The 24,153-nt window shown below is 35.9% G+C and overlaps 1 protein-coding gene across 2 annotated transcripts in view; it reads left to right on the forward strand.

The window, feature by feature from the left end:
• The window catches only part of Dll (homeotic protein distal-less), a 161,613-nt gene that overhangs the window by 124,050 nt on the left and 13,410 nt on the right, over positions 1 to 24,153 (forward strand). Inside the window, exon 3 of one of the 2 annotated variants that reach the window (XM_076401667.1) lies at positions 22,617 to 22,791. In XM_076401667.1, the coding sequence (XP_076257782.1) occupies positions 22,617 to 22,791 (175 nt within the window). Of the gene's footprint in view, positions 1 to 22,616; positions 22,810 to 24,153 lie in introns of both variants that reach the window. The other variant, XM_076401666.1, reaches the window with a different exon arrangement.

Raw genomic sequence — 24,153 nt, forward strand, 5'->3', positions numbered from 1 at the left:
AGTGATGAACTTAGAAAATCATCCCAGAAGACATCCGGTCTCACCCAGCCTGGTTAGTGGCGTGACTGTGATCATTTTCCTTGTCGGATTTTGCACTCTTGCCTCACAAACAAGACAATTACAAATGTTAGACATGTATGTTATCACAAATATAAATTTACGACAATTCCCCAGGAGGATTCGAACCCGCGACTATTGCAACAGTAGGTGGTCCATCCTGTCGCCTTTACCACTGTGCCAACCAAGCCGGCTTATTTATTTTTGAACACTATTGGAAGCTTACTTACTTCCAGAGACCCTCTCAGGAAATGCTTCTGTAGTAATCAGCTATGGTTGGAACAGAAAATAATTTGTTGTTTAGTAGATGTTGTTCTATTGATAGGGATGCGCGATTCCTTCTATATTTTCATATTTTTTGAAAAATTAATGTGGTGTCTGTTTCGAATGTTTTCATACCGAAAACAATTGAATTTATCAGATACAGACCACAGTGATCCTTATGAGCAGGCATCACCCTTTCTTTCGACGAAAATTTCTTCTCAACGAGCATTCTTTTGAGATCTAAGAACAGGAAATAGTGGCTGGGGGCCAGATCTGGAGAATACGGTCGATGAGGAAGCAATTCGAAGAACAGTTCATGGATTTTTGCCATCGTTTTCACTGACTTGTGACACGGTGCATTGTCTTGGTGAAGCAGCACTTTCTTTTTTTTTCAAATGTGGCCGTTTTTTGGCGATTTCGTCCTTCAAACGGTCTAATAACGCTATGTAATAGTCGCTGTTGATGGTCCTTCCTTTTTCAAGGTAATCAATGAAAATTATTCCATGCGCATTCCAAAATACAGACGCCATAACCTTTCCCGCCGACTGTTACGTTTTCCCACGCTTTCATCGTGTGCAGTCCACAGGGATGACTGGCGATTGGATTTCGGAGTGAAATGATAGAGCCATGTTTCATCCATTGTTACATATCGACGAAAAACTCGGGTTTATTACGCTTGATCATCTTCAAACACTGCTCCGAATCATCAACTCGTCGTTGTTTTTGGTCAAAAGTGCGCTCGCGCGGCACCCACTTTGTACAGAGCTGTCTCGTATCCAAATATTCGTGAATGGTATGATGTACACGTTCAATTAATATCTTTAGAGTGTCTGTCGTTTCATGCAATTTCAATTTACGGTAATTCAAAATTATTTTGTGGATTTTTAAAATGTTTTCGTCGGTAACAACCTCCTTTGGGCGCCCGCTGCGTTTACCGTATTTGGCGGTCATTTCACCACGTCTGAACTTAGCATACCAATACTTGATGGTTGATTTTCCTGGGGCAGTGTCCGGAAACTCGACATCAAGCCAAGTTTTTGCTTCAACTGTATTTTTTCCCTTCAGAGAGCAATATTTTATCAACACGCGGAATACCTGTTTATCCATTTTTTTCACAATAATAAATGTTGCTTCACTCAAAATGCTATAATTCTAATGATCCGACAGCAAATTTATACATGCATCGTTTGAGGGTTAGGGTTAACTAAAAAATATATGAATTTAATTCTAGTAGCGCCATCTATGTGTCAGGCCGAGGACTTTCAATTGACCTATTAGTCTATTTATTCAAACTTCTGTATTATTTACTCTTTCAGCAATTTGGGTGTATTTAACAAATGAATGTTCGTTGTGAATCTTGCCAGCAAAAACTTGACGTTTTGATGACACAACGGTTTTGGTATAGGTAAAATCACGTCTTCGCTTGCTCGATTTAACAGGAAAACTGGTGAATGGTTTCAGGAAGCTGTACCGGCGTCGGATCTCAGATCTTTCACGCCGTATCACAAGTCGCAATGCATAGCCGGTGATAAATTCATTGCGGTTTCTTTTTCGCTCGGTCGCCGGTGTCGTCATTCGCTCGAGCCAGGTTCCGCGTATCTCTCTTTGGCGGTTTTTCGTTTTGTGCAGCGCGGTGTGAGCTTCCCGAGCCCCCGCGCTCTCCGCCGACTTCCTCCACGGAGCCGAGCCGAGCGGCCCCAGACATGACAAGACCATTAATCATCGCAACTGGCTCACCGTATCTATCAAACGGATTAGATATGCTAATGATCGTTAATATTTAAACAGAAAAAGCAAACGGCGGCCGCGGCGAAACGCTTAATGATACCGTTTCGCTTGGTTTGCGGTCCGTTCTCTTTGTAATCGTTCCCTTTCCAGGCTACGAAATTTTCGATCTCGTCCGAGCCCTTTTATTTGCACTACTCGGACGAGTTTTCGTTGGATTTGTCCTTTTTTTGTCGCAAGCGTTAGTATCGGTCGGGTAGTGTTCTATTTGCTGGTGCAAATTACTTCTTATATATAGAATATTTCATATTTCATCATTCAATAACAGGTCAATTTAAAAGTCCCCGGCCTGAAATATAGATGGCGTTACTAGAACTAAATTCATATGTTTTTTAGTTAGCTCTAACCCTCAAAAGATGCCCGTATAAATTTGACAGCTATCGGATCATTAGTTTGTGAATTATAGCATTTTGAGTCAGGCAACTTTTCTTATTGTGAAAAAAAATGGTTAAAAAGGCATTTCGCGTGTTGATAAAATATTGTTTTTTGAAGGAAAAAGAAACAGTTGAAGCAAAACTAAGTTTAGACGTGGTGAAATGAGCGTCGAAGATGGTGAACGCAGCGGACGCCCAAAGGAGGTTGTTACCTATGAAAACCTTTTGAAAATTCACCAAATGATTTTGAATGACCGTAAATTTAAATTAAATGAAATAACAGACACTAAAGATATCAACTGAACATGTACATCATATCATTCACGAATATTTGGGTATGAGAATGCTCTGTGCAACGTGGGTGTCGCGCGAGCTCAATTTTGACCAAAAACAACGACGAGTTGATGATTCGGAGCAGCGTTTGAAGATGATCAAGCGTAATAAACCCGAGTTTTTCCATCGATATGTGACAATGGATGAAACATGGCTCCATTATTTCACTCCGAAGTCCAATCGACAGTCATCCAAGTGAACTGCACACGATGAACCCATTCCAAAGCGTGGGAAAACGAAACAGTCGGCTGGCAAGGTTATGGCGTCTGTATTTTAAAATGCGCATGGAATAATTTTCATTGATTACCTTGAAAAAGGAAGGACCATTAACAGCGACTATTACCAGTTCAATACCATTGGTCCAAATGGGCCTATGTATTAACTTATACAGCAAAACCTTGTTATCTAATGATAATTTAAATTTACGCCTTATTAGCTAATACATTTGGTTTAGTTTAAGCCCAATCTGTTAGCGTTTTGTCACTATATGTTTTTTCCACGTCAAATGTCGATCAAAATGGCCTTGTCTGCTTGCGGAAGTTCAATTTTACTGACGGATAAGTTTTTCTACAAAGGGTGAATGTCACATGTGTAGATATTGTCTCATTTGCTTTGATACGCCACGTTTTCAACCACAATTCGTTAGTAGTAGTTACAATAATATTGTAAACGGATAAATAGGTTTAGGTAGGTATTAAGCTAAATCGTGTGTATATATTAGAATATGAAATAAGTGTAGTAGATAGGATGGATAAGGTTTTTGTTTATTTTAATTTGGTTACTACAGTACATATTTTATTTCAAAACCTTTTTGTTTTATGTTAAAAATCTAAGTTTGATTTTTTTTGAATTATTAGTAAGTTCTTTATATATTTTTTGAAGTCGGTTCATTATTTTTGATTGATTATATCATGACATCATATAACGGACTGCACTTAAAATGTAACAAAGTTACATCATCTCCGAGAACCTCGCTTATTGGGATCGGCTTGCTGAAGACCCAATTCCCACCTGCGGCCAGGGGTTCCGGGAAGCGGTCGGTTTTTCGTCGCTTTGTAGTCGCCGTCGCGGTCAGATAGATGGCGCTGCGACGACGACGACGGCGGCGGCGGCGGCCGATTCGCAGGTCGTGTGAGGTCCCAGAAATCCACGCCGATTTCTCGTTTTCGGTTTCGCAGAAGCGCGATTCTCCACGGCGACCGATGATGCGCTTCCACGCCGCAAAATTACTCATGAAACGCAGCCGCGCCGTGAAAGAGGCAAAAAATTAGCCGCGAACAGATGTACGGAGAAATAGAAAAAGTCAATGCATAAGGAAATGAAGCGGTAATGTGCCGTTGCCGTTCATTTATTTCGTACTAATGTCGCTAATATTTTTAATACTTTTTCTGTTATCATTGGCTTTCGTTGATAACATTATCCTTGGTATCGAATACAGTTCTCCGATTTTGTTCTCTAATATTGATCCACCAGGGTTATAAAAGAAGATGTTTTCTGTCTTTTTGTCTTGATTTCGTTACGATTTTCGAAGGTATTTTCGAATACTGCCGGATTTCATCCAAAACGTCAATATTGCTATAGAAAATCTACAAGGAATTGTCCAAAGTCTTGTAATTTATGTCTCTATCATGAGCTGTCTGTCATGTTTGAACAAATTCTCATCTACTCGCCTATGAATCCTTAATGAAATTGGTTCAATATGGTATCGGTGAGGAACATGTATATTTCATCCCAAGCAATATATTTCAAAAACTTCAAATTAACAGACATTAGACTGTAATAATATCCAAGTTTCGGAGCTTACAGAAGGAGTAGCAAGATAAGCGATCGTCCAAAGCGGTGTTAGTATTGATTGTACTATTTCCTCCCTTCCATAAGCACCATCTTAAAGAAGCATTAGCAACTTGGAATTAGCCAATTCGACTTATTACTTCAACAGTAAATACTACCTTCTTCTCCTCTTTTATTGATTCCAAGTACTGGATCTGCCGTATTTACTTTCGCTGGGTCTCGTTACGTTTAACAAAAGTAACACTTTGATCTTTTATCTTTAGTTCTCAAACCGTAAAGCTCTGCAATATGGACTAGATCGTGAAAAAAGAAAAAAGTCTAACTTCCGAAGCTACCCAGGTAAGGAAGAGTGTATTCAAGTAGATCAATCAAACCTGAATTAAATGTCAAACTGTCCTAGTACAATAAGCCACTCTATTGTCCAAATTTTTTGTATATATTTTTGGTTTTTATTGCTCAGCGTAGCCCCCATCTCTCAATGTGAAAATGGAGATGTGCTAGCTAATTTATGTACTGTCCAAGTCTTTTCTGCTTTACCATTTGTAATTGAAATATCCATTTCTTGTTAGTACTTTGAGGAATATTGAACATGTCCCTTAGTATTTAAATGATGGCTTAGCTGTCAACCCTTTCTAAAATTCCTTCACAAAGTAGTAGTGAGTGTTCGGACAAACAATCGAACCGATAGCCCCACATTCCGACCAATTCTGATAAAAATTTTAATAATACCTTAGGGTAAATTATATGGCTCGGTGAATGGAGAAAAAAACGAAATGAAACGGCGGTGTTTACATTATGTGACCGTTATTTATTGAAGTCATATAATAAAGTCGAAAATACAAATTTATAAAAGGCATCGGCTCTGGGTTTACGTGTTGACGAGGCTTGGGCAGTCGATGATGGCAGGTCAGAACTCAGCGCTGGTCAGATACTGAATGATCGAAAGTACTCAAGGTCGCTACATCACTGCTCTCCTAGTGGAGCTACCGTGGAACGTACGTCTATGTGGTGCAGGATCCGGAGTGCACCCGCAATCACGCAATAAATCCCCCAGGGACTGCTTATGAGATGGGTATCCCAACTTGCGTGAGTAGTTTTACGGGATCGGCTGCCGTCGAATATTTAACAGGACTTCGTTCGTCTTGGGGCGTTCCGATCTGTTTGAGGGTACCTATAAAGTGTAGTGCCTTACGTGTTCCCTTTCGTGATGTAAGGGTGTTCATGTGTTGATGTTATGCATGATGGGCCTCTGTGGTTTTCGTCTATCAGGCTAGTCTCGTAGGATAACGCCGATCATGTGATGATGATGGGTTCCGTTCCTCGTGCTAGCCTTCCATGCACGTGTCGAGCACCTATCGAGTGGCTTCTGTTGAGTTGGTTTTTCTGCTGGGCACTTTGATCACGAAGGGTTCAACAATTCTAGGAATGTTCGTCTGATCGGTCGGTCGGAATGTGGGGCTATCGGTTCGATTGTTTGTCCAAACACTCACTACTACTTTGTGGAAGGAATTCGCACGGGAACTGAAAAGACCGGTTGAATAAAAACTTGTTTATTGCGATATTAAATGATACATGTAGTCGACGGAAGAGTTGAAAGAATATTAGGTTAAGGTAAAGGAAGTACGGTAGCGCCGTGGTACTGTTACAAGGGGGTAGAGAACAAAAAGAGCGAGACGTCGTCGTGGTGGTCTTTTATAGCCGGGAACCGCAAGGCACCAATCCACCAGCGTTGCCAACTTTTGACTTTGATGTAGGTGAATGCGTGGTGTATAAAGGGTTTTATACGTTTCTGCTCAATTATAGGGATATTCTACGAGGAGTATAAATATTTCATAATAAAATCCTAAGATATACCTTTCTCTCCTCTCTCATTCGGAGATTAAGGAGATTTGATACAAAATATGCGGAATCTAGAATCCCACTTGACCACTAGACTCTTGGATAACATTGCAGTATATTAAGGTGCCGTGGGTCTAGAGAATTAAACGCATAATATTTTATTAAATATATATATATATATATATATATATATATATATATATATATATATATATATATATATATATATATATATATATTAATAACATAACATAAAATATACAGTACTGTTGATTATAATATTTATTATAAAGTTTTTAAAGTATTATTAATATAATATTTCCAGTCGTTGCCAACTAACTTACAAATTTTCTCTTAAATGACTTAAAATTAGGTCCTTGTCTACAAAGGCCCCTTGATACTTACTTGTTCTGTAATAAAATGAAAGTTAATAGCACTTTTCGGTGTTTTTACCATTTACGCTTTCCTCATCTCTCCAAATATCTTAATTTGCTCTATGACAGTTGGAATTGGATGGTCTCGGTGGCCACTAACTGTTCCTGTAATATTTGGGTGCATCCAGAATACTTCTCAGAACCATATTCTGAAATACTTGTATTATGTTGACATTTCTTTTCGCAGAACTGTATTCCATAGATCCATATAGGTGTTAGTACTTGTATTTATTATGTTAGTATTACACATCTTTAGAATTTATGCATAGACTGTGTCAGACATTAAGTCCGCGAATGAATAAAAACAAATGGTCAAGAATATGTCGATTTTATATTGTTCTAACAAATTCCAGGGCTACTTCGATCATTCCACGATTGAAAATAAAAAACCTTGACGGCAAAAAAACCGTTACGGATCTGAGAGGAAAAAAACGCGCGGCGCGGTTGCGCGCGCACCCTCCCTCGATGACAAAGTCCGGCGGTTCTGCACGAACGATTCCGAAGAAAAACCGTCGTTTGCGTGCTGACCTTCGCCGTTAATATGCAACATGCGATGGGATTTTCACTCGATCATTGAAACACACGTTTTTTCGTTGTTTTCGTCGATTATTATTGTTTTTTTTTCTGGGTTTCGTTTCGCATTCGCCGAGCGACTGACGATTCGTGCGTTCTCCCGTTGGCGCTCGTGCGACGAGCGACTCTTCGAAAGGGGAGTCATGTCAATGAAGAGTACCGCGAGTAATTACTGGACGAAATAATCGAGTCTGCGTCGCGGGACAGGGACGGATTGATTGGAAAATTAGCGAAAAAGGTTTTTTTTAATTTAATTACTTTATTGCTACTAGTCATTGTCGACTATTCTACAATTTGTCTTATATATTTAGGAGAACCCGTCGGTCCTATCTAATCTAAATGTAATAAACTATTGAATATGGAACATTTTATATTATCTTAAATACAACTCGGCCAAATTCAAAGTACAGTACAATATATATGTGGAGACTAGTTATTTTGATATGGCTTTTTAAATCTTTCCTCTGCCAAATATTTATTGTAAGTATATCATCTAGTACGTCATCCATATAAGCTCTGTTATGTTTAGACGTTGCGAAAATATACATTACAAACCGTTTTGCTCTAATTTAAAACTCATGAAGAGATTCCCATCAATTTTTCATTATTTATTGCTAAATTCTGACACTTCTAACATAGAGCAGGATCCCTAGGAAAGCTCTGCGTCCGATTTGAAACTATACCACATCCTGGGACGTAACACCTGAGATGTCTTCAGATTTAAACCACTCATTTTAGCTAAAAAAAACCATAAAAACACAAAATTAAAATATTTAACAAGTAAGTTTATAAGTTTATTAAGTTTGCTTTGTCAGTCATGTTGAAAATTGCTCTAATTCGAAAGAGGCGCTTTCAACAAAAGCTTTAAAGAAACAAATTAAACCGAAATATTTTGTATATCAATGAAATTGTTTCTATAGGAAGTATATAATTACCAAAAAACTCCAAAATATCCAGTCACTTCTTGATTATTTCCACCTAATATAAACACATGTACTCTGTTCCTTCTTGTTTTCTAGAATAGCCATCTAAAAGCAGAAAGTGTCGAATTTTAGCTTTAGTACCAACTTTATACCTCGAGTCATCTAGCCGCAAATGGACAAACTATAATACAGTTTCGTATGCGCCCATTAAAGATACCCTTCAATATTCTCAATATTTTGTGGTCTACTGATAGATGTTTTAGTTACTGCTCGGGAAATCCAAAACTGCCTGCGTAGTTGGAAGTATTTTATTGATTAAAAATAAAATTTATTACCAAATAAGAGTTTCAGTATTTTATTCTATTAAATAATGTAAAACCCCCACTAGTTACCAAATATATAGTTTATTGCGAGATACCTGGGCAATACCAACACAAAACGAACCACATTGTTGGTATTTTAGGATCCGTTTCTTCATAGCGCAGACACCGGCGTGTAAGTTATTTCTCGAGATTCATCATCTCGGGGCGAGAGCATCGGTTCCTCCTGGTCTGGGTGTTGACTGTCCATCCTGCGGTAATTGAGGTTCCGCCCTCGTGCCGTCTCAGCGAAAATGAAAGTTTCACCCCTCCCAGCAATTAACTCGTCGGTTTAATATTTCAATGGTCGAGGCCGGAAAGGCGATACGTAAACGTCCTGCTTCAACACGACGAAAAAACGACTTGCAGGATCGTCCGCAGCTATATTGCATTCTCTTCTTTCTTGATTTAGCTGTACAAATACTACATTTCATTTTCGACCGTTCTGTTAGCTAAGAAATCCCATTTCATCATCATCACTACATAGTATAAAACAAAGTCGCCTTTTCTGTCCCTATATCCTTATGTGCGCTTAAATCTTTAAAACTACGCAACGGATTTTGATGCGGTTTTTTTCAATAGATAGAGTGATTCAAGAGGAAGGTTTATATGTATAATACATGCATAATATACTAAGGCAACATTGCTAATTTTAGAGGTTTCTAACGTGATGTCGTAAATTAACCTATTTTTTTAGGCTTATTTAGCAATTAGCAAAAACGCTGCCTAACCCTACGAGTTAGATCAAATTAATGTACTACAGTATTGTACACCATAAAAAGGTCTACAAAAAAGTCCGCGATGGTATATGTTTATCTTTTAGGGATAACCCACATTAACCATTTTTATTGTTTACTTTTTACGTGAGAAAATGGCTTATTTACGAAGCTATTTTAAGCAATACGGCATTAATCCTTATCGAATTAAGTACCTTAAATACAGTGTGCAATTAATATAGATCAATATGGTTCCTTACAGCATGTAAATTAAACAAATATTTTCGGAGATATTACAAATTTAAAATTTGCGTTTAAAAATGTGTAATGTAATAAAAATTGTATGAATTTAGATATTCCAAAGATAGCAGGAAATCTTCATAGTAAGTATAGGGGAAGAGGAATTGTTTTACTCCAAATTTAATGCGTGCAGGCCAAGGGCAGTAATGAATGAACCAAAAATACTGGATCGATTTTAATCATGTTTTCATTGAGTGACATAGGCATATATATTTTATGCCCGTGCAAAGTCGGAGCGGGCCGCTATGTTTTAATTAAACCAGTTCATACAAATAATTTTCATCCCAACTAAACAAACTCGATACAAATGCCTGACAACTAGATCCTCGTACACGAAGCGATAACATCAAACATCGACATCGGTTCGGAATAAAACGAAACTATTAAAAACGAGGAGAAAAAAAACACACAACTCGAAAATAAAAACAAACGCAAATGCATATTATAAAAGCTGAAAACTCAAGGTTCACAGTTACGTAGATACGACTTCCTTGTAACGTTGGCATTTTTAGCAGACCGCAGCGTTCAATTTGATTAATGCATATGTGGTGGAGGGAACGTTGGTATTATTTGTTCGACCGTTCTGATCTGTTGCCGTGTTTATTTATTATCATGTCGATGGAAATGTTAAAAACCGTCGTATTTATTATTACCACAGTTATTTTCCAATAATTGTACACTGAATGAGTTCTTTCTGTTCAAGTAACATATTTTTTTAGCGAAATTAGATTTTTTTATTCAACATAATTCCCTTGAAGGGTGATACACTGATTATAGCCACCCTATAACTTTTCGATACCATTTTTGTAGTACGATTTATCCTTTGCTTCAAAATAGGCCTCTGTTTCATCGATCACTTCGTCATTCGACGAAAATTTTTTCCCAGCGAGCATTCTTCTCAAGACCTGATAACAGTAGTCGCTGGGGGCTAGATCTGGAGAATATAGAGGATGAGGAAGCAATTCGAAACCAAATTCATGGATTTTTGACACGGTGCATTGTCTTGGTGAAGTAGCACTTCCTTTTTCTTCAAATATGGCCGTTTTTTTCGGCGATCTCGTCCTTCAAATGGTCCAAGAACGCTATGTAATAGACATTGTTGATGGTCCTTCAAGGTAATCAAAGATATTATTCCATGCGCATCCCAAAATACAGACGCTATAACCTTGCCAGCCGACTGTTGCGTTTTCCCATGGTTTGGAGCAGGTTTATTTATCCTGTGTAGTCCATTCGGATGACTGTCTATTGGACGTCGGAGTGAAATTATGAAGCCATGTTTAATCGATAGTCACATATCGACGCAAACACTCGGGTTTGTTACGCTTGACTATCTTCAAACACTGTTCGGAACCATCAATTCGTCGTTGTTTTTAGTCAAAAGTGAGCTCGAGCGGCACCCAGTTTGTACAGAGCTTTCTCATACCCAAATATTCGTGAATAATATGATGTACACGTTCAGTTGATATCTTTAGAGGGTTTGCTATTTCATTCAATCTCAATTTACGGTCATTCAAAATTATTTTGCGGATTTTTTAAATGTTTTCGTCGGTAACAACCTCTTTTGGGCGTCCACTGCGTTCACCGTCTTCGGTGCCCATTTCACCAGGTCTAAACTTAGCATACCAATCCTTGATGGTTGATTTTCCTGGGGCAGTGTTCGGAAACTCGGCATCAAGCCAAGTTTTTCTTCAGCTGTATTTTTTGCCTTCCAAAAACAATATTTTATCAACACGCGAGATTCCTTTCTATCCATTTTTTCACAATAACAAATGTTGCTTCACTCAAAATGCTATAATTCACAAACTAATGATCCGACAGCTGTTAAATTTATACACGCATCTTTTGAGGGTTAGTGCTAACTAAAAAACATATGGATTTAATACTGGTGGCGCCATCTATGTGTACGGTCGGTGACTTTTCAATTAACCTGTTATGTAGTTGTTTGAATATAGGCAACACCGCTATGCTTGACCTTGACATATATTGTTTTCATACAAGACTATCAAACTCTAATTTCAAAAGGTATGGCGCAACATGTAACCCCAGATGCGAAACAATCAGTCTTTCTCTGAGTCTAAGTCTAAGTCTGGTATAGTCAGACATACTGAAAAATAGAAAAAGATATTCTAGCCAGATAATCTGAAGTAGAAACCTTCTTAAAATACACTGTAAAAAAGATTATATGGCTCTTTGAACGGAGGTAAAACGAAATGAAACAGAGGTGTTTACATTATGTGACCGTTATTTATTGAAGTAATATAAAAATGTGGAAAATATAAAATAGATAAAACGGATGGCAGCAGTGTTACCTGGAGACGAGGCTTGGGCAGTCGATGGTGGCACGTCTAAACCAAACGATGGTTGAGCACTGAAATCGAAATACTCTTCAATAACATCCCAGATAAACGTCTCGGGGTTGCCAGTTATTCGTTATCGGGTTCTAGTTGGCGCTGCTGGCACCCCGCCCGTGTTCAACATCCGGGATTATATTTTTGGGTATTTTGTAGACCGTTATTCCACGATGTAAAATTCGACATGCCTCAAGGTCGCTACAATACTAATATCTGTAAAAGTAATTTTGCTTCTAATTTGATGGATTTTGGGGAAAACTAGTCAATTCTACAAGACATTATTTGAAAATATTTTGAGGAGCAGTTTCCATTTACATCCTTATAGTTGTTAGTAACATAGATATACACCATAAACTAGACAATGTTCTGTAAAATTGGGGCAAAGCCAATTTGTCCTTATTGCAACATCCATTACGTTGGTGGCTCATATCTTGGTAGATAATATCAAATATCTGCATCGTAATGAAATTATACACCTTTCCAAGACTATTTCAATATATAATTACGATCTTCTTTCCTCAATTTTCTCTTTTCAATATTTAACTTAATTTTACTGCCTCTTTATAGACCTTTCTGCTTCTTTTTCTACAGAGGCAGTGATAGTAGTAATATTCTTACATTCCTAATGAATTTTCTAACAAAGGTAGCCGAACATGATGGATTTGGCAAAATTACAGCGACAAAATTGAAGATAACAGTTTCGATTATCAGAAAAAGATGCAAAAAAATTACAGTATTAAGCAAAGCATTCAAATAATTAAATTGCACTATTAACTTTAGATCACAAGGTATGATCACTACAGTCAATTTCTCGATAAGTTCAAAAATTCTCAAATATTCAATCAAACTAAGTCAAATATTCATTGGCCGGTGTCTGAAGAAGAAGAAGAAGTAGAAGAAGAATTGAGCAATGCCCAGTTCTGTACGAACAGTTGTATCAATAAATAAAATTATGTATACATAAATTATAAATATTATAAAAAGAAGTAATATATAATTATTATATTTGAACGCTGCGTAAAATCGTTAAGTCTGACAACGTCGCTTATGCATAATGCATCCCGATTACAGCGGGGCAAAATAACAACAAAAAGCGACGAAGAAACGAAAAAAAAAACGAAAAACAAAAAAATTGGAGCGATGGTGCGGTGACGAGGCGACGGGAGCGGACGGCCTCGCGGGGTTCGCAATTAAATATGGCGTCGCGCTCATATCGGCCGGGACGTCGTAACGTCGTCGTCAACGGTAAAACGTCGAAAATGCAATTTCCTGAAAATGTTATCTGTCTCGGTCGTTCTCTTTTTCTTGTCCGCTGCCTACCGCGATTATTGGAGCGGGCTGGAGAGCAATAAGAGCGTCGTCAGCCGTAACAGAGACGGATTTCGTACAAATTCTATCAAAATACACGTTTCTATAGCGACGTGTAGGTGTAAAGATGCCATTGTTTTTCAGTATAATCTATCTCGATTCATTAGTTTATAAATCTCATTAGCCATTAGGCCAGATATCAAAGTATGGGTACCTTATGAGTTAAGTCCTAATAATTAAACATTTTTGAATAATTTTGATTCCATCTTAGCAATTGGACAATTTTTTTTAATCTCTTAGAACGTAATCTGCCCGTGGGCAATAAGTATTATTATATGATTTCCTCTATATATAATATAACCATCCTGTCATGTAGTAGATCACTTCAGTAAGTGATTTGCTATACAACTTATTCTAAAGACTATTCTAACTTATTCTAGATTTTATTAAATCTCACTCTATGTATCTATTAATCAGTTCGTATAGCGGTTTGCGTTTGAGCCTATACACTACACTGTCATCGAGCAAATTTAACTCTTTAGCGAGTGTATTGGGATGCACTAATAGTTTTTCAGAGTACTTCGCACTATCACTTCCAATCACACTCGTTATGGGTTCTAAGGGGATATCGCACTGAATGGTTTGTTGGACACGTAATATGGGGCATCGACGATGACTCGCAACACTTTTTTCTGGAACTTCTGTAGAATAAAAGTTAGATTTGCTAGTAATACCCCACAGTTTAATACCATAGGTCCAAATGGGCCTAAGTATTGACTTATACAGAAAAATAACAGTTATTAAACTAAATTAAATTTGATTTAACAATGAAATATTTTCATGAAAAAGGAAATATTAAAATTGTAAGTTTTTAGAGCAAAATGATTATCAGTTTATTTTGAGTATAGTTTTAATGCAAATTCAAGACTTTATTTTCAGATACTGAGTATATTATTATTTTTTCATGATTTGCATGATTTGTCCAGAACTATTGTAATATTTCTTTAATGAATTTCATAATTTTGTAAATTTAAAATTTTCAATTCTCTTTTTTTTATTTAAATTACTGTATTTAATTAAACGTTTATTATTATATCACGTTTTTCCTAGGCTTTTACTTCTACAACGCACTATGTGTATATGTTATGAAGACATTATTATTTATTATACAAACTTTAGTTAGAGTAACGTAGATTAGACGGTTTTAAACTAAATATATTTATAGGAAAAGTAACTTGGAGACATACATTTGGTATATGCCCAGCGCCAGTACTTCTAAGGAGCATAGTATAGCTCAGTTTTATTTTTGAAATGATAATTCACGATAGCTACAGTATACAAAGCACTACATTTATTGGTATTTAAGAACGCAGTGATATCGATTGAATTGAATGAAATTTAAAAGAATAGCTGAAAGGTCTATTTCGCCACAGAAATCTCTGAAGACTCGGAATCTAATCTGCTCTGCTCTTTATCTAACATGATGTTTCCAGTTTAAATATCGTCGAGATATATTCCGAGGTATTCAGATTTTTTTTGAGGAATCGGGTATCATTCAAGTGACATAATTAGGTTTTTATCATTTCGCCACAAACGCAAAATTAACATGGACAGATTTGGAGCTATTGAGCTGTATTTTCCAGTGTCTAGTCCATTTGTAGATCTTATTGACCGCTACTTTTACTTTTTCGACAGCCCTAGACACAAATACATATTTTGCCACGATAACTATGTTGTCACCTAATGTTCCAAGTACTGTTCCTGTTGTTGTTGTGGTATCAGCAGTATAGAGCAGATACAGGCCCTATCCTGTGGAACTCCGACCGAAATAGGTGTAAGTGTTGAGAATGCCTTCTAAGATATGATTCCAGCTGTCGACAGTAATTCCACGGTATCAATTTACTCATTTTCTATATTAATCCCAAATGCCATACCCGGTTAAAATTAATGTAGTGCAGGCCCGAACTCGACCAAGTCCAATCCTGGCGGGACCGGCCGCGACGTAATCGCGAAGCCGCCCGAGGAGGCATCAGTCACTCAAGTCGGCGTACATTTTTCGCCGTCGGCCGGCCATCAAACCGAAGACAGAGACCGTCGCGCGCTCTTGCGAAACCCACCTTTAGCGCTCGCGGGACCTTGTAACGCTTTTCCCTCCCGGGCCATGGGCCGCGCTCACCATCTCGACCGTCGGACAGACCCGATCCGGGTCCCGTTCGGCGTTCGGTTCCCTTACGCTCTCGCGCACGTCCAGGGCGACCTTTGCACCTCGCGCTGGACGCGAGCACCTGGTGCCGCCGCGTCGAAGGTCGCGCGAAAAAAATCGACTACCTTACGCGGATCCCGATCTTTTGTGCGCAGTCTTGGTATCGTTTCTAGAGAAATCCTTTATTGAATAAGCGATGCGGCGAGATCTGGGCTTGTATGGGTATCAATCATGAAAGAATTTGCAAGTGCAAAACAATGGTTTCGTAAGATTCTCGGAAAAATCGCTTAAGCAAATATTGTATGTGTTGGATGAGGGGAAAAGTTCGTGGCGTTTTTAACAAATAGAGATGAAAATTAAAAATAAATGTTTTTTTTTATTAATCTCTTGTCAAACTTCAACAATCTACCCGTGGGCAATACATAATATAATATAATTTCCGTTATACAGTATAACTCTATTGACATGCAGAAGATCACTTTAGTAAATGATCTGCTGTACAAACTTATAATCTAAGTCTTATTCTAGATACTATTCACTCACTCTATGTGTCTGTTACTTAGTTCGTATGGTAGTGTTTGTTTGGGTCTATATAGTTCACTGTCATCGCGCACATTTAACTTTTTTTGTTTGGGTCTATATAGTTCATTGTCATCGCGTACATTTAACTTTTTTGGCGAGTGCCTTGAGATAATCTAACAGTCTTTCAGAGTACTTCGCAATAACACTCCGAATTACACTCGTTATGTGTTCTAAGGAGATATCGCGCTGAGTTAGTTTGTTGAAAACACTTTATTCTGGAACCTCTGGATGATATCTAGGTTAGATCTGCTAATAATACCCCACATTTCAAAACCATAGGTCCAAATAGCTTATAGTATTGACTTATACTGCTAAACCTTGTTATCTAAGGAAAATAAACGAAAATAATGCGAAAAATAAAATTTATTTTAACCAGATATGTTTAATAATATAGATCAATATTTCATCAGTTTTTGAATACAGCCCCTGCTATAGAGAAAACACTTTGTGATTTCAAGTTGATAAACATAACCAAATCGACAGGCTTCTTTTGACAGCTCATTTTCATTAAGAAAGAATTGTGCAAAACATGACAAGACCGTTTTAGCGTCAATACGTAGGTAGCTGTATATAATATTGCTATTCCTGATAAGTTCGAATTGCAAGGACTTTTTAGACTTTCATAGATTTCTTCAGTGATTATATCGAAATTGCACTTCCTAAAAGTACCCCCCCCCCCACAACATAGCTGAATTATTTGGGCAGTGTTCTTTGCTTTCTATAATATAAATTGATATTATGACTGATCTTGGTGAATAATTCTATTTATAGTTTCTAGAATTTACTCTATTCTAGTTTATGTACTTTATTGCATTTGTTTATATTATGTACTATGTTTATGTGTATTATTTTCTACTAATATATTATTCTTTCTTCAAACCATGCAGGGAAAATGATCCTGAATTAATATAGATAAAACGCCCAAAACATCAGAATGTAGGTACTTAAAATATATATTTGTAATGTCCCTATTTTTCCGAATATAGAAAAGCTAGGAAAAATTATATTTTTTCCACAAAGCGTTATATGTTCCACATCATTGATTTTTTGTTTGATCATGTCTGATTGAACCTTCATTTTTTTAATTTCTCATAAAAATGTTAAATTAATGAAATATTAATGAAATATATCTAGGTGGTGTTAACATATAACCAAAAATAAATCTTGGTCAAACTAAACTTATTATTAAATAAAACTATTGATGATACAAACATATATAATAAGAATTTAAAAACATATTATTTAAAACTTTTAAAAACAAAATGTCTTGACCTTAAAAGGATTTATAGATTCATATATTTTTTTTAAATTTAAATAATATATTGTTATTAGTCGTTTCCGTCTCACCTACAATTTGTCTTTATGATATCTTAAATCTAGGTATATAACTAGGAGGACCCACTGGCCCTAACTCAGTCTCTGGTGAAATAATGTTTATACATGTCACTGCTGTATTTTTTATCATACGCACCTCACTACACAACACTACACAAGATCAGATGGTTTGATTCTTTTGAGTCTGTGTCCTGTTCTGGTGGTATCCAAAAGTTGCAGTATTTCAATATTAGTATGAGAATGGAGTCTTTCCTCATGCCCCCTTGGAATTCTCTTGATTTCTTGACTGACTGTGGGTATTTGAAGGTCTCGATGTAGGTAATCAGTCCTATAGTATTTGGTTGCACCCACAATACCTCTCAGAACTTTGTTTAATAACAAACTTTTATTAATAATAATAGCAATTTATTATGTACTGATAATTGTGATTTTCTTCCAATTAGCCAGTACATTTTCCTATATTTCAATTCCAGTTCTTTTCTTTTCTTCTTTATATGTTCCTTCCAGCGAAGTTTTGCATCGAGATTCATTCCGAGATATTTAGCGTTGTTGCTATATAGAATGATAGAATTATTTAATGTTATTGGTGCTTGTACGGCCTGTTTATAGGTGAACTGCACATGTACAAATTTACTTTCATTAATTCTTATTTTCCAAGCTTGTGTCCAATTATTTATATTATCACTTGCCTGTAGGTTCGTCCATCGATCGATGGACGAACCTTTATAATTTTCGTGAGGCTTCTTCACTATCGTCTCCGACAGCTATAATCGCAGTATCATCAGCAAATGTAGCCATCGTAATATTCTCCATTTGTGGTATATCACAAGTGTAGAGTAGATAAAGTATTGGCCCCAATACACTTCCTTGTGGTACACCTGCTTTAGCTTCTTCTTCTTCTTGTTTAACTCTAAACATTCTGGTTGTAATGTATGATTTTAGTAGTTCGGTATGTTGTTTTGGTAGCATTTTCTGTAATTTATGCACAAGGCCTTCATACCAAACCTTATCGAAGGCTTGTGCTACATCTAAGGATATAGCTGAGCATACTTTTTGTCTTTCGTAGGCTTTTTCAACAATATCTATTATTCTGTGGACCTGGTCAATTGTTAAGGGTTTGTTAAAAAAACCCAAACTGGTGTGTTGGTATTTGGTTTCTTCTCTCTATGATCGGTTTTATTCTTTTCAACAGGAGTTTTTCAAAAACTATAGATATTACTGGCAGCAGTGATATAGATCTATAGGCTTTTGTGTCGTTTGGTGACTTCCTAGGTTTTGGGATAGATTCATATTTGATTAAAATATAACATATTTTGAATGAAGATCCAAATAATTATGAATAAAATCTTAGACAGTTTTTACTATCTATTTTTAAGCATATTTGAATAATATAGATTAGTAAGTTTTTTAATGTTTAAGGAACATATAAAAAACAATTAATTAAAGTATTAAATGAATTCTTAAGAGTTAATATTTAAAGATATGAAAAAATTGATTTCTACAAATTTCTAGATTGGAATATAATTTATTTAACATTTAAGAAATATAGATTATTACATGGAGTATGAAATAGTGATATTTAAATATATTCAAACTGTTAATAGCATATATAAATAAATATGTAGGGTTATGGCATGTAATTAAGTATTTAATATATTAAAAAAGTTGGCTTTTTAGGTATCTTAATCGAAGTAAAAATAGTTTTTAAATGAAAATTTATTGAATTGCCTTTAAAGGTATATTTATCTTGAGAGAGAATAAAGGTTTCTTTTGTCTGGGGTTGATAATGGTACTTTTATGAACTACGCCAGAATAAATTTCTTTCTATTCTTCATGCTGCCGCTATGCGAAATTATACGGCGTGCAAAGAGGATTGACGCTTGTTTTATAGGGCAGTAAAATTGCCGACATAAAACGTTCGGTACCGGCGGGCTTCTCACGCGAGTCGTTGCAATGGTACCGATTACGAAAAATGCCGCAATGAAAGTCGGGATAGTACCGTTTGTTCTGTGATATCCAGGTAGCCGTAAAATTGATATCAACACACACGGCTCGACTACTACGTCTACGCATGTTAAACTAACACACAATGACTCGATGGCGATAGAAAACAGGAACCACGAAGAAATTGTTGCTTTTGAAATATCGACACTCATTGGTTTCTAATAAAATTGTTTCATGTAAGTGTTCTGATATATTGGAAATATTTTACATTAAATATTCCTTCGTTTATATTGTTTCCTACAAACAGCTGTTATGAAGAACCTCAAAAGGAGCCTACTATCAGTAAAACATGTTGGGCGATAATATCGTGGTATTCGGCTGGTTCTCTCAATGACATCACTAGCCAAGATTGTTCGAATAAATATCTCGATATCCTCAATGAAAAGATAATTACTATGACTAGCATATTGCTGGCTAACACTTCCAAATTCCAAGCTGATGGGCGTATTATCTTACACGCAGCCAAAGAAGCTCATTCTTGATGGCCAGAATAACCGTCATACCTCAACATTTTAAAAAATTATTTAATTATTACATTGTTACTAGTCGTTTCCGATTAACCTACAATTTGTCTTTATGATAACTTAAATCTAGGTATATAACTAGAAGGACCCATCGCCCTATCTCAGTCTCTGGTGAAATAATATTTATACATGTCAGTGCTGTATTTTTTATTATATGCACCTCACTACACAACGCTACACAAGATCACATGGTTTGACTCACAATACCTCTCGGGATTTTGTTCTGAAAAATTTGTAATTTCTTTACGTTACTCATTGCCGAACATCCCCATAAATGAACTCCGTATGCCCATATAGGTTTCAGTATTTGCTTATATAATAGCAATTTATTATGTACTGATAATTGTGATTTTCTTCCAATTAGCCAGTACATTTTTCTATATTTCAATTCCAGTTCTTTTCTTTTCTTCTTTATATGTTCCTTCCAGCGAAGTTTTGCATCGAGATTCATTCCGAGATATTTAGCGTTGTTGCTATATAGAATGATAGAATTATTTAATGTTATTGGTGCTTGTACGGTCTGATTGTAGGTGAACTGCACGTGTACAGATTTACTTTCATTAATTCTTATTTTCCAAGCTTGTGTCCAATTATTTATATTGTCACTTGCCTGTTGTAATTTCCGTGAAGCTTATTGTCTCCGACGGATATAACCGCAGTATCATCAGCAAATGTAGCCATCGGAATATTCTCCATTTGCGGTATTTCGCAAGTGTAGAGTAGATAAAGCATTGGCCCCAGTACACTTCCTTGTGGTACACCTGCTTTAGCTTCTTTTATTGTAATATATCAAAATAATTGAAATATTATGAGGAGTTTTAGAGCATAGAGTGAGGAGGAGATTTTCATCTTCAACATCATTGAAGTGGTTTTTTTTGGGGTACAAGTATGTTACAACATTGCATTAGACGCTCTACAAATCTATTCCGCGAAGAACTCTAATAGTTTTAAAAGCGAATGGTGACTGAACACCTTATACATAAATAAATATAATGTATACTTTATTCAACGGTTTTTGTACCTACGACATCAAGATATTTAATGCACTGCCTGCCGCAATTTATAAATTCGCTTTAGAATCAGACAATACTTTCCTTCTCATTTTATTCTAGTTAAAAGGAGACACAATGCCGTCTTAATAGTTCGATCACGTAAACGAATGAACCTGTTAAAGTGGCCCTGTTGTGGCTATATAACGACTCTGTAATTAACTGTAGTTTTTGAATGTACTGTAATGTTAAAATAAAATATATTTGATAACATTTTTCTTCAATTATTTTATTTAAATTAGAATTTTGTTTTATATCAAAGCCCAATTGAAGTAAAACTCAAAGTTGACGCGGCAACACTGCGACGTTTTGACGTCACCAATTTAGATGACGAATGCATAAAATAACTTTGAATAGACTATACACACTTTTGCCTAGATGGAACACAGGATAAATAGAAGATATTATGAACTATTAACAGTAAATTTGTAAATATTTAAAACCACATTTAATGATTAATGCAATAAGATATGTGACTATATGACATTTTATTCTTTGAGCCTTGTATCAATTATTTCGATTATTTACTTTATTTACCTAGGTTTTGGAAAATCATTAGTTAATTTAATGTTTGTAAATGTATTTCTTTAATATACGCTTCTAAATAAGTCAAATATAATTTCAACATTGTTATATTCATACATTATCTGGTTTAATATAGAAATATGCATTACTTCATTTATTATTCTAAACTTATACTTATAACATAAAAGTACAGAAAGGTCTCGTATACTTATATTTGATACTCTGAAGTTGTTACAGTTCTGAAAATAATTTTACTTATGATACTTTGTTTTAACGTTCAGTGATGAATTAATTTACCCTTATTAATGCTTTTTTGATCATTGAATGTTAAAAGCAATTTAAAAATATGTTAGTGAGTGTTAGTTCTTGAGATAGTTTATATGTTTTAACATACATTCATTTATTATTTTATTTAATATTATATATCAAATACTTGTCTGATCTTATATTGAAAATGGCTGTGAAGACATTTTACTAATATATCATATTTGTGTTAGTTGTTTTACTCTATTTTGAGAGAAACGTGATTAACTTAATAAATTGTCGAATTTCGACCACAGGGTGATCACTAGTAACATATAAATGAATACGATAAAAATATTTAAAGTGAACCGTCCGTCAGATCGTCCGGGCCGTGCTCCCGTTGATTGTTTCCGTTCTCGTCCGGCCGAACAAATGAAAGAAACTGCGCGAGAGCGTCAGCTGCGCTATGGAATGTATAAATGAACAGGTTCGCAACGGACGAAAAGGAAAAAGAAATGTTCCAATTACGTGGAAGTAATTGAATTTATTATTCAGAACTCGTGGCTTTTTGATGCACGTCGGCGACACTGACAGTTTCGAGATGAACGGCATCACTTAATTGACGGCCGGACCCGTACGAGATATTTACATCGGCTAGTTCGTCATTTTTAAACCATCGTTGCGCTATAAATAGCTTATTTTTAGTATTCGATCAGCGACTGACTAAATTTTTCTTCTTTTCAGGTTAAAATTTGGTTCCAGAATCGAAGGAGCAAGTACAAAAAGATGATGAAGGCTGCACAGGTATCGGCGGGCTCGAATAACAACGGTAATAGCGGCACCCATTCGGCTTTGCTGGGGGGTAACGGGAATATGCCGCCGTCGAGTCCCGGGGCCCAGAACCAAAATATGATGCAAGGTAGGATTAAAATGGAAGGTAAACTTCGAGTTCTTTTATTTTTTCGTTATCCTTTAAAATAGCAAAGACCTACTAACCATTCAGTAACTGTTTGATAAAGATCTGTGATGTTTTGGTGCATCATAATGTTCTACATTATATATATATATATATATATATATATATATATATATATATATATATATATATATATATTTGTATTATTACTACATAGTATAAAACAAAGTCGCCTTTTCTGTCCCTATATTCCTATGTGCGCTCAAATCTTTAAAACTACGCAACGGATTTTGATGCGGTTTTTTCAATAGATAGAGTGATTCAAGAGGAAGGTTTATATGTATAATACATGCATAATATACTAAGGCAACATTGCTAATTTTAGAGGTTTCTAACGTGATGTCGTAAATTAACCTATTTTTTTAGGCTTATTTAGCAATTAGCAAAAACGCTGCCTAACCCTACGAGTTAGATCAAATTAATGTACTACAGTATTGTACACCATAAAAAGGTCTACAAAAAAGTCCGCGATGGTATATGTTTATCTTTTAGGGATAACCTACATTAACCATTTTTATTGTTTACTTTTTACGTGAGAAAATGGCTTATTTACGAAGCTATTTTAAGCAATACGGCATTAATCCTTATCGAATTAAGTACCTTAAATACAGTGTGCAATTAATATAGATCAATATGGTTCCTTACAGCATGTAAATTAAACAAATATTTTCGGAGATATTACAAATTTAAAATTTGCGTTTAAAAATGTGTAATGTAATAAAAATTGTATGAATTTAGATATTCCAAAGATAGCAGGAAATCTTCATAGTAAGTATAGGGGAAGAGGAATTGTTTTACTCCAAATTTAATGCGTGCAGGCCAAGGGCAGTAATGAATGAACCAAAAATACTGGATCGATTTTAATCATGTTTTCATTGAGTGACATAGGCATATATATTTTATGCCCGTGCAAAGTCGGAGCGGGCCGCTATGTTTTTATATACAACGTTCATATTCTGTAGTGTATTTAATTTAGTATCAGCATTGCACCCATGCGAAGCCGGGGCGGGTTGCTAGTTATATATAAATATATTGTTATAAGATACCAAACCATGGTGATTACAACTAATCATGTTGATATTTCACATACCCTAGTATTGAGATCCCCATTTCGTTTATATCCTCAAGTAATGCTTCATCTTGTTCTTCACTTACATCATTTAAGTTTTTAGCAAAAATAGTGGACTTCAAAGCTCATTCAAACTATCAAAAAATATTGTATTTCACTGTCATATTTGCTGCGATAAGTTGATATTTAAGGACTTCTTTACTTGCCCAACTCATTACTTTCAGTTTCAGTACTCA

The sequence above is a fragment of the Rhynchophorus ferrugineus genome, unplaced genomic scaffold, assembly GCF_030347505.1.
Source record: "Rhynchophorus ferrugineus isolate W39M unplaced genomic scaffold, kcgeb_rfMv2 rfM4, whole genome shotgun sequence".
NCBI lineage: Eukaryota > Metazoa > Arthropoda > Insecta > Coleoptera > Curculionidae > Rhynchophorus > Rhynchophorus ferrugineus.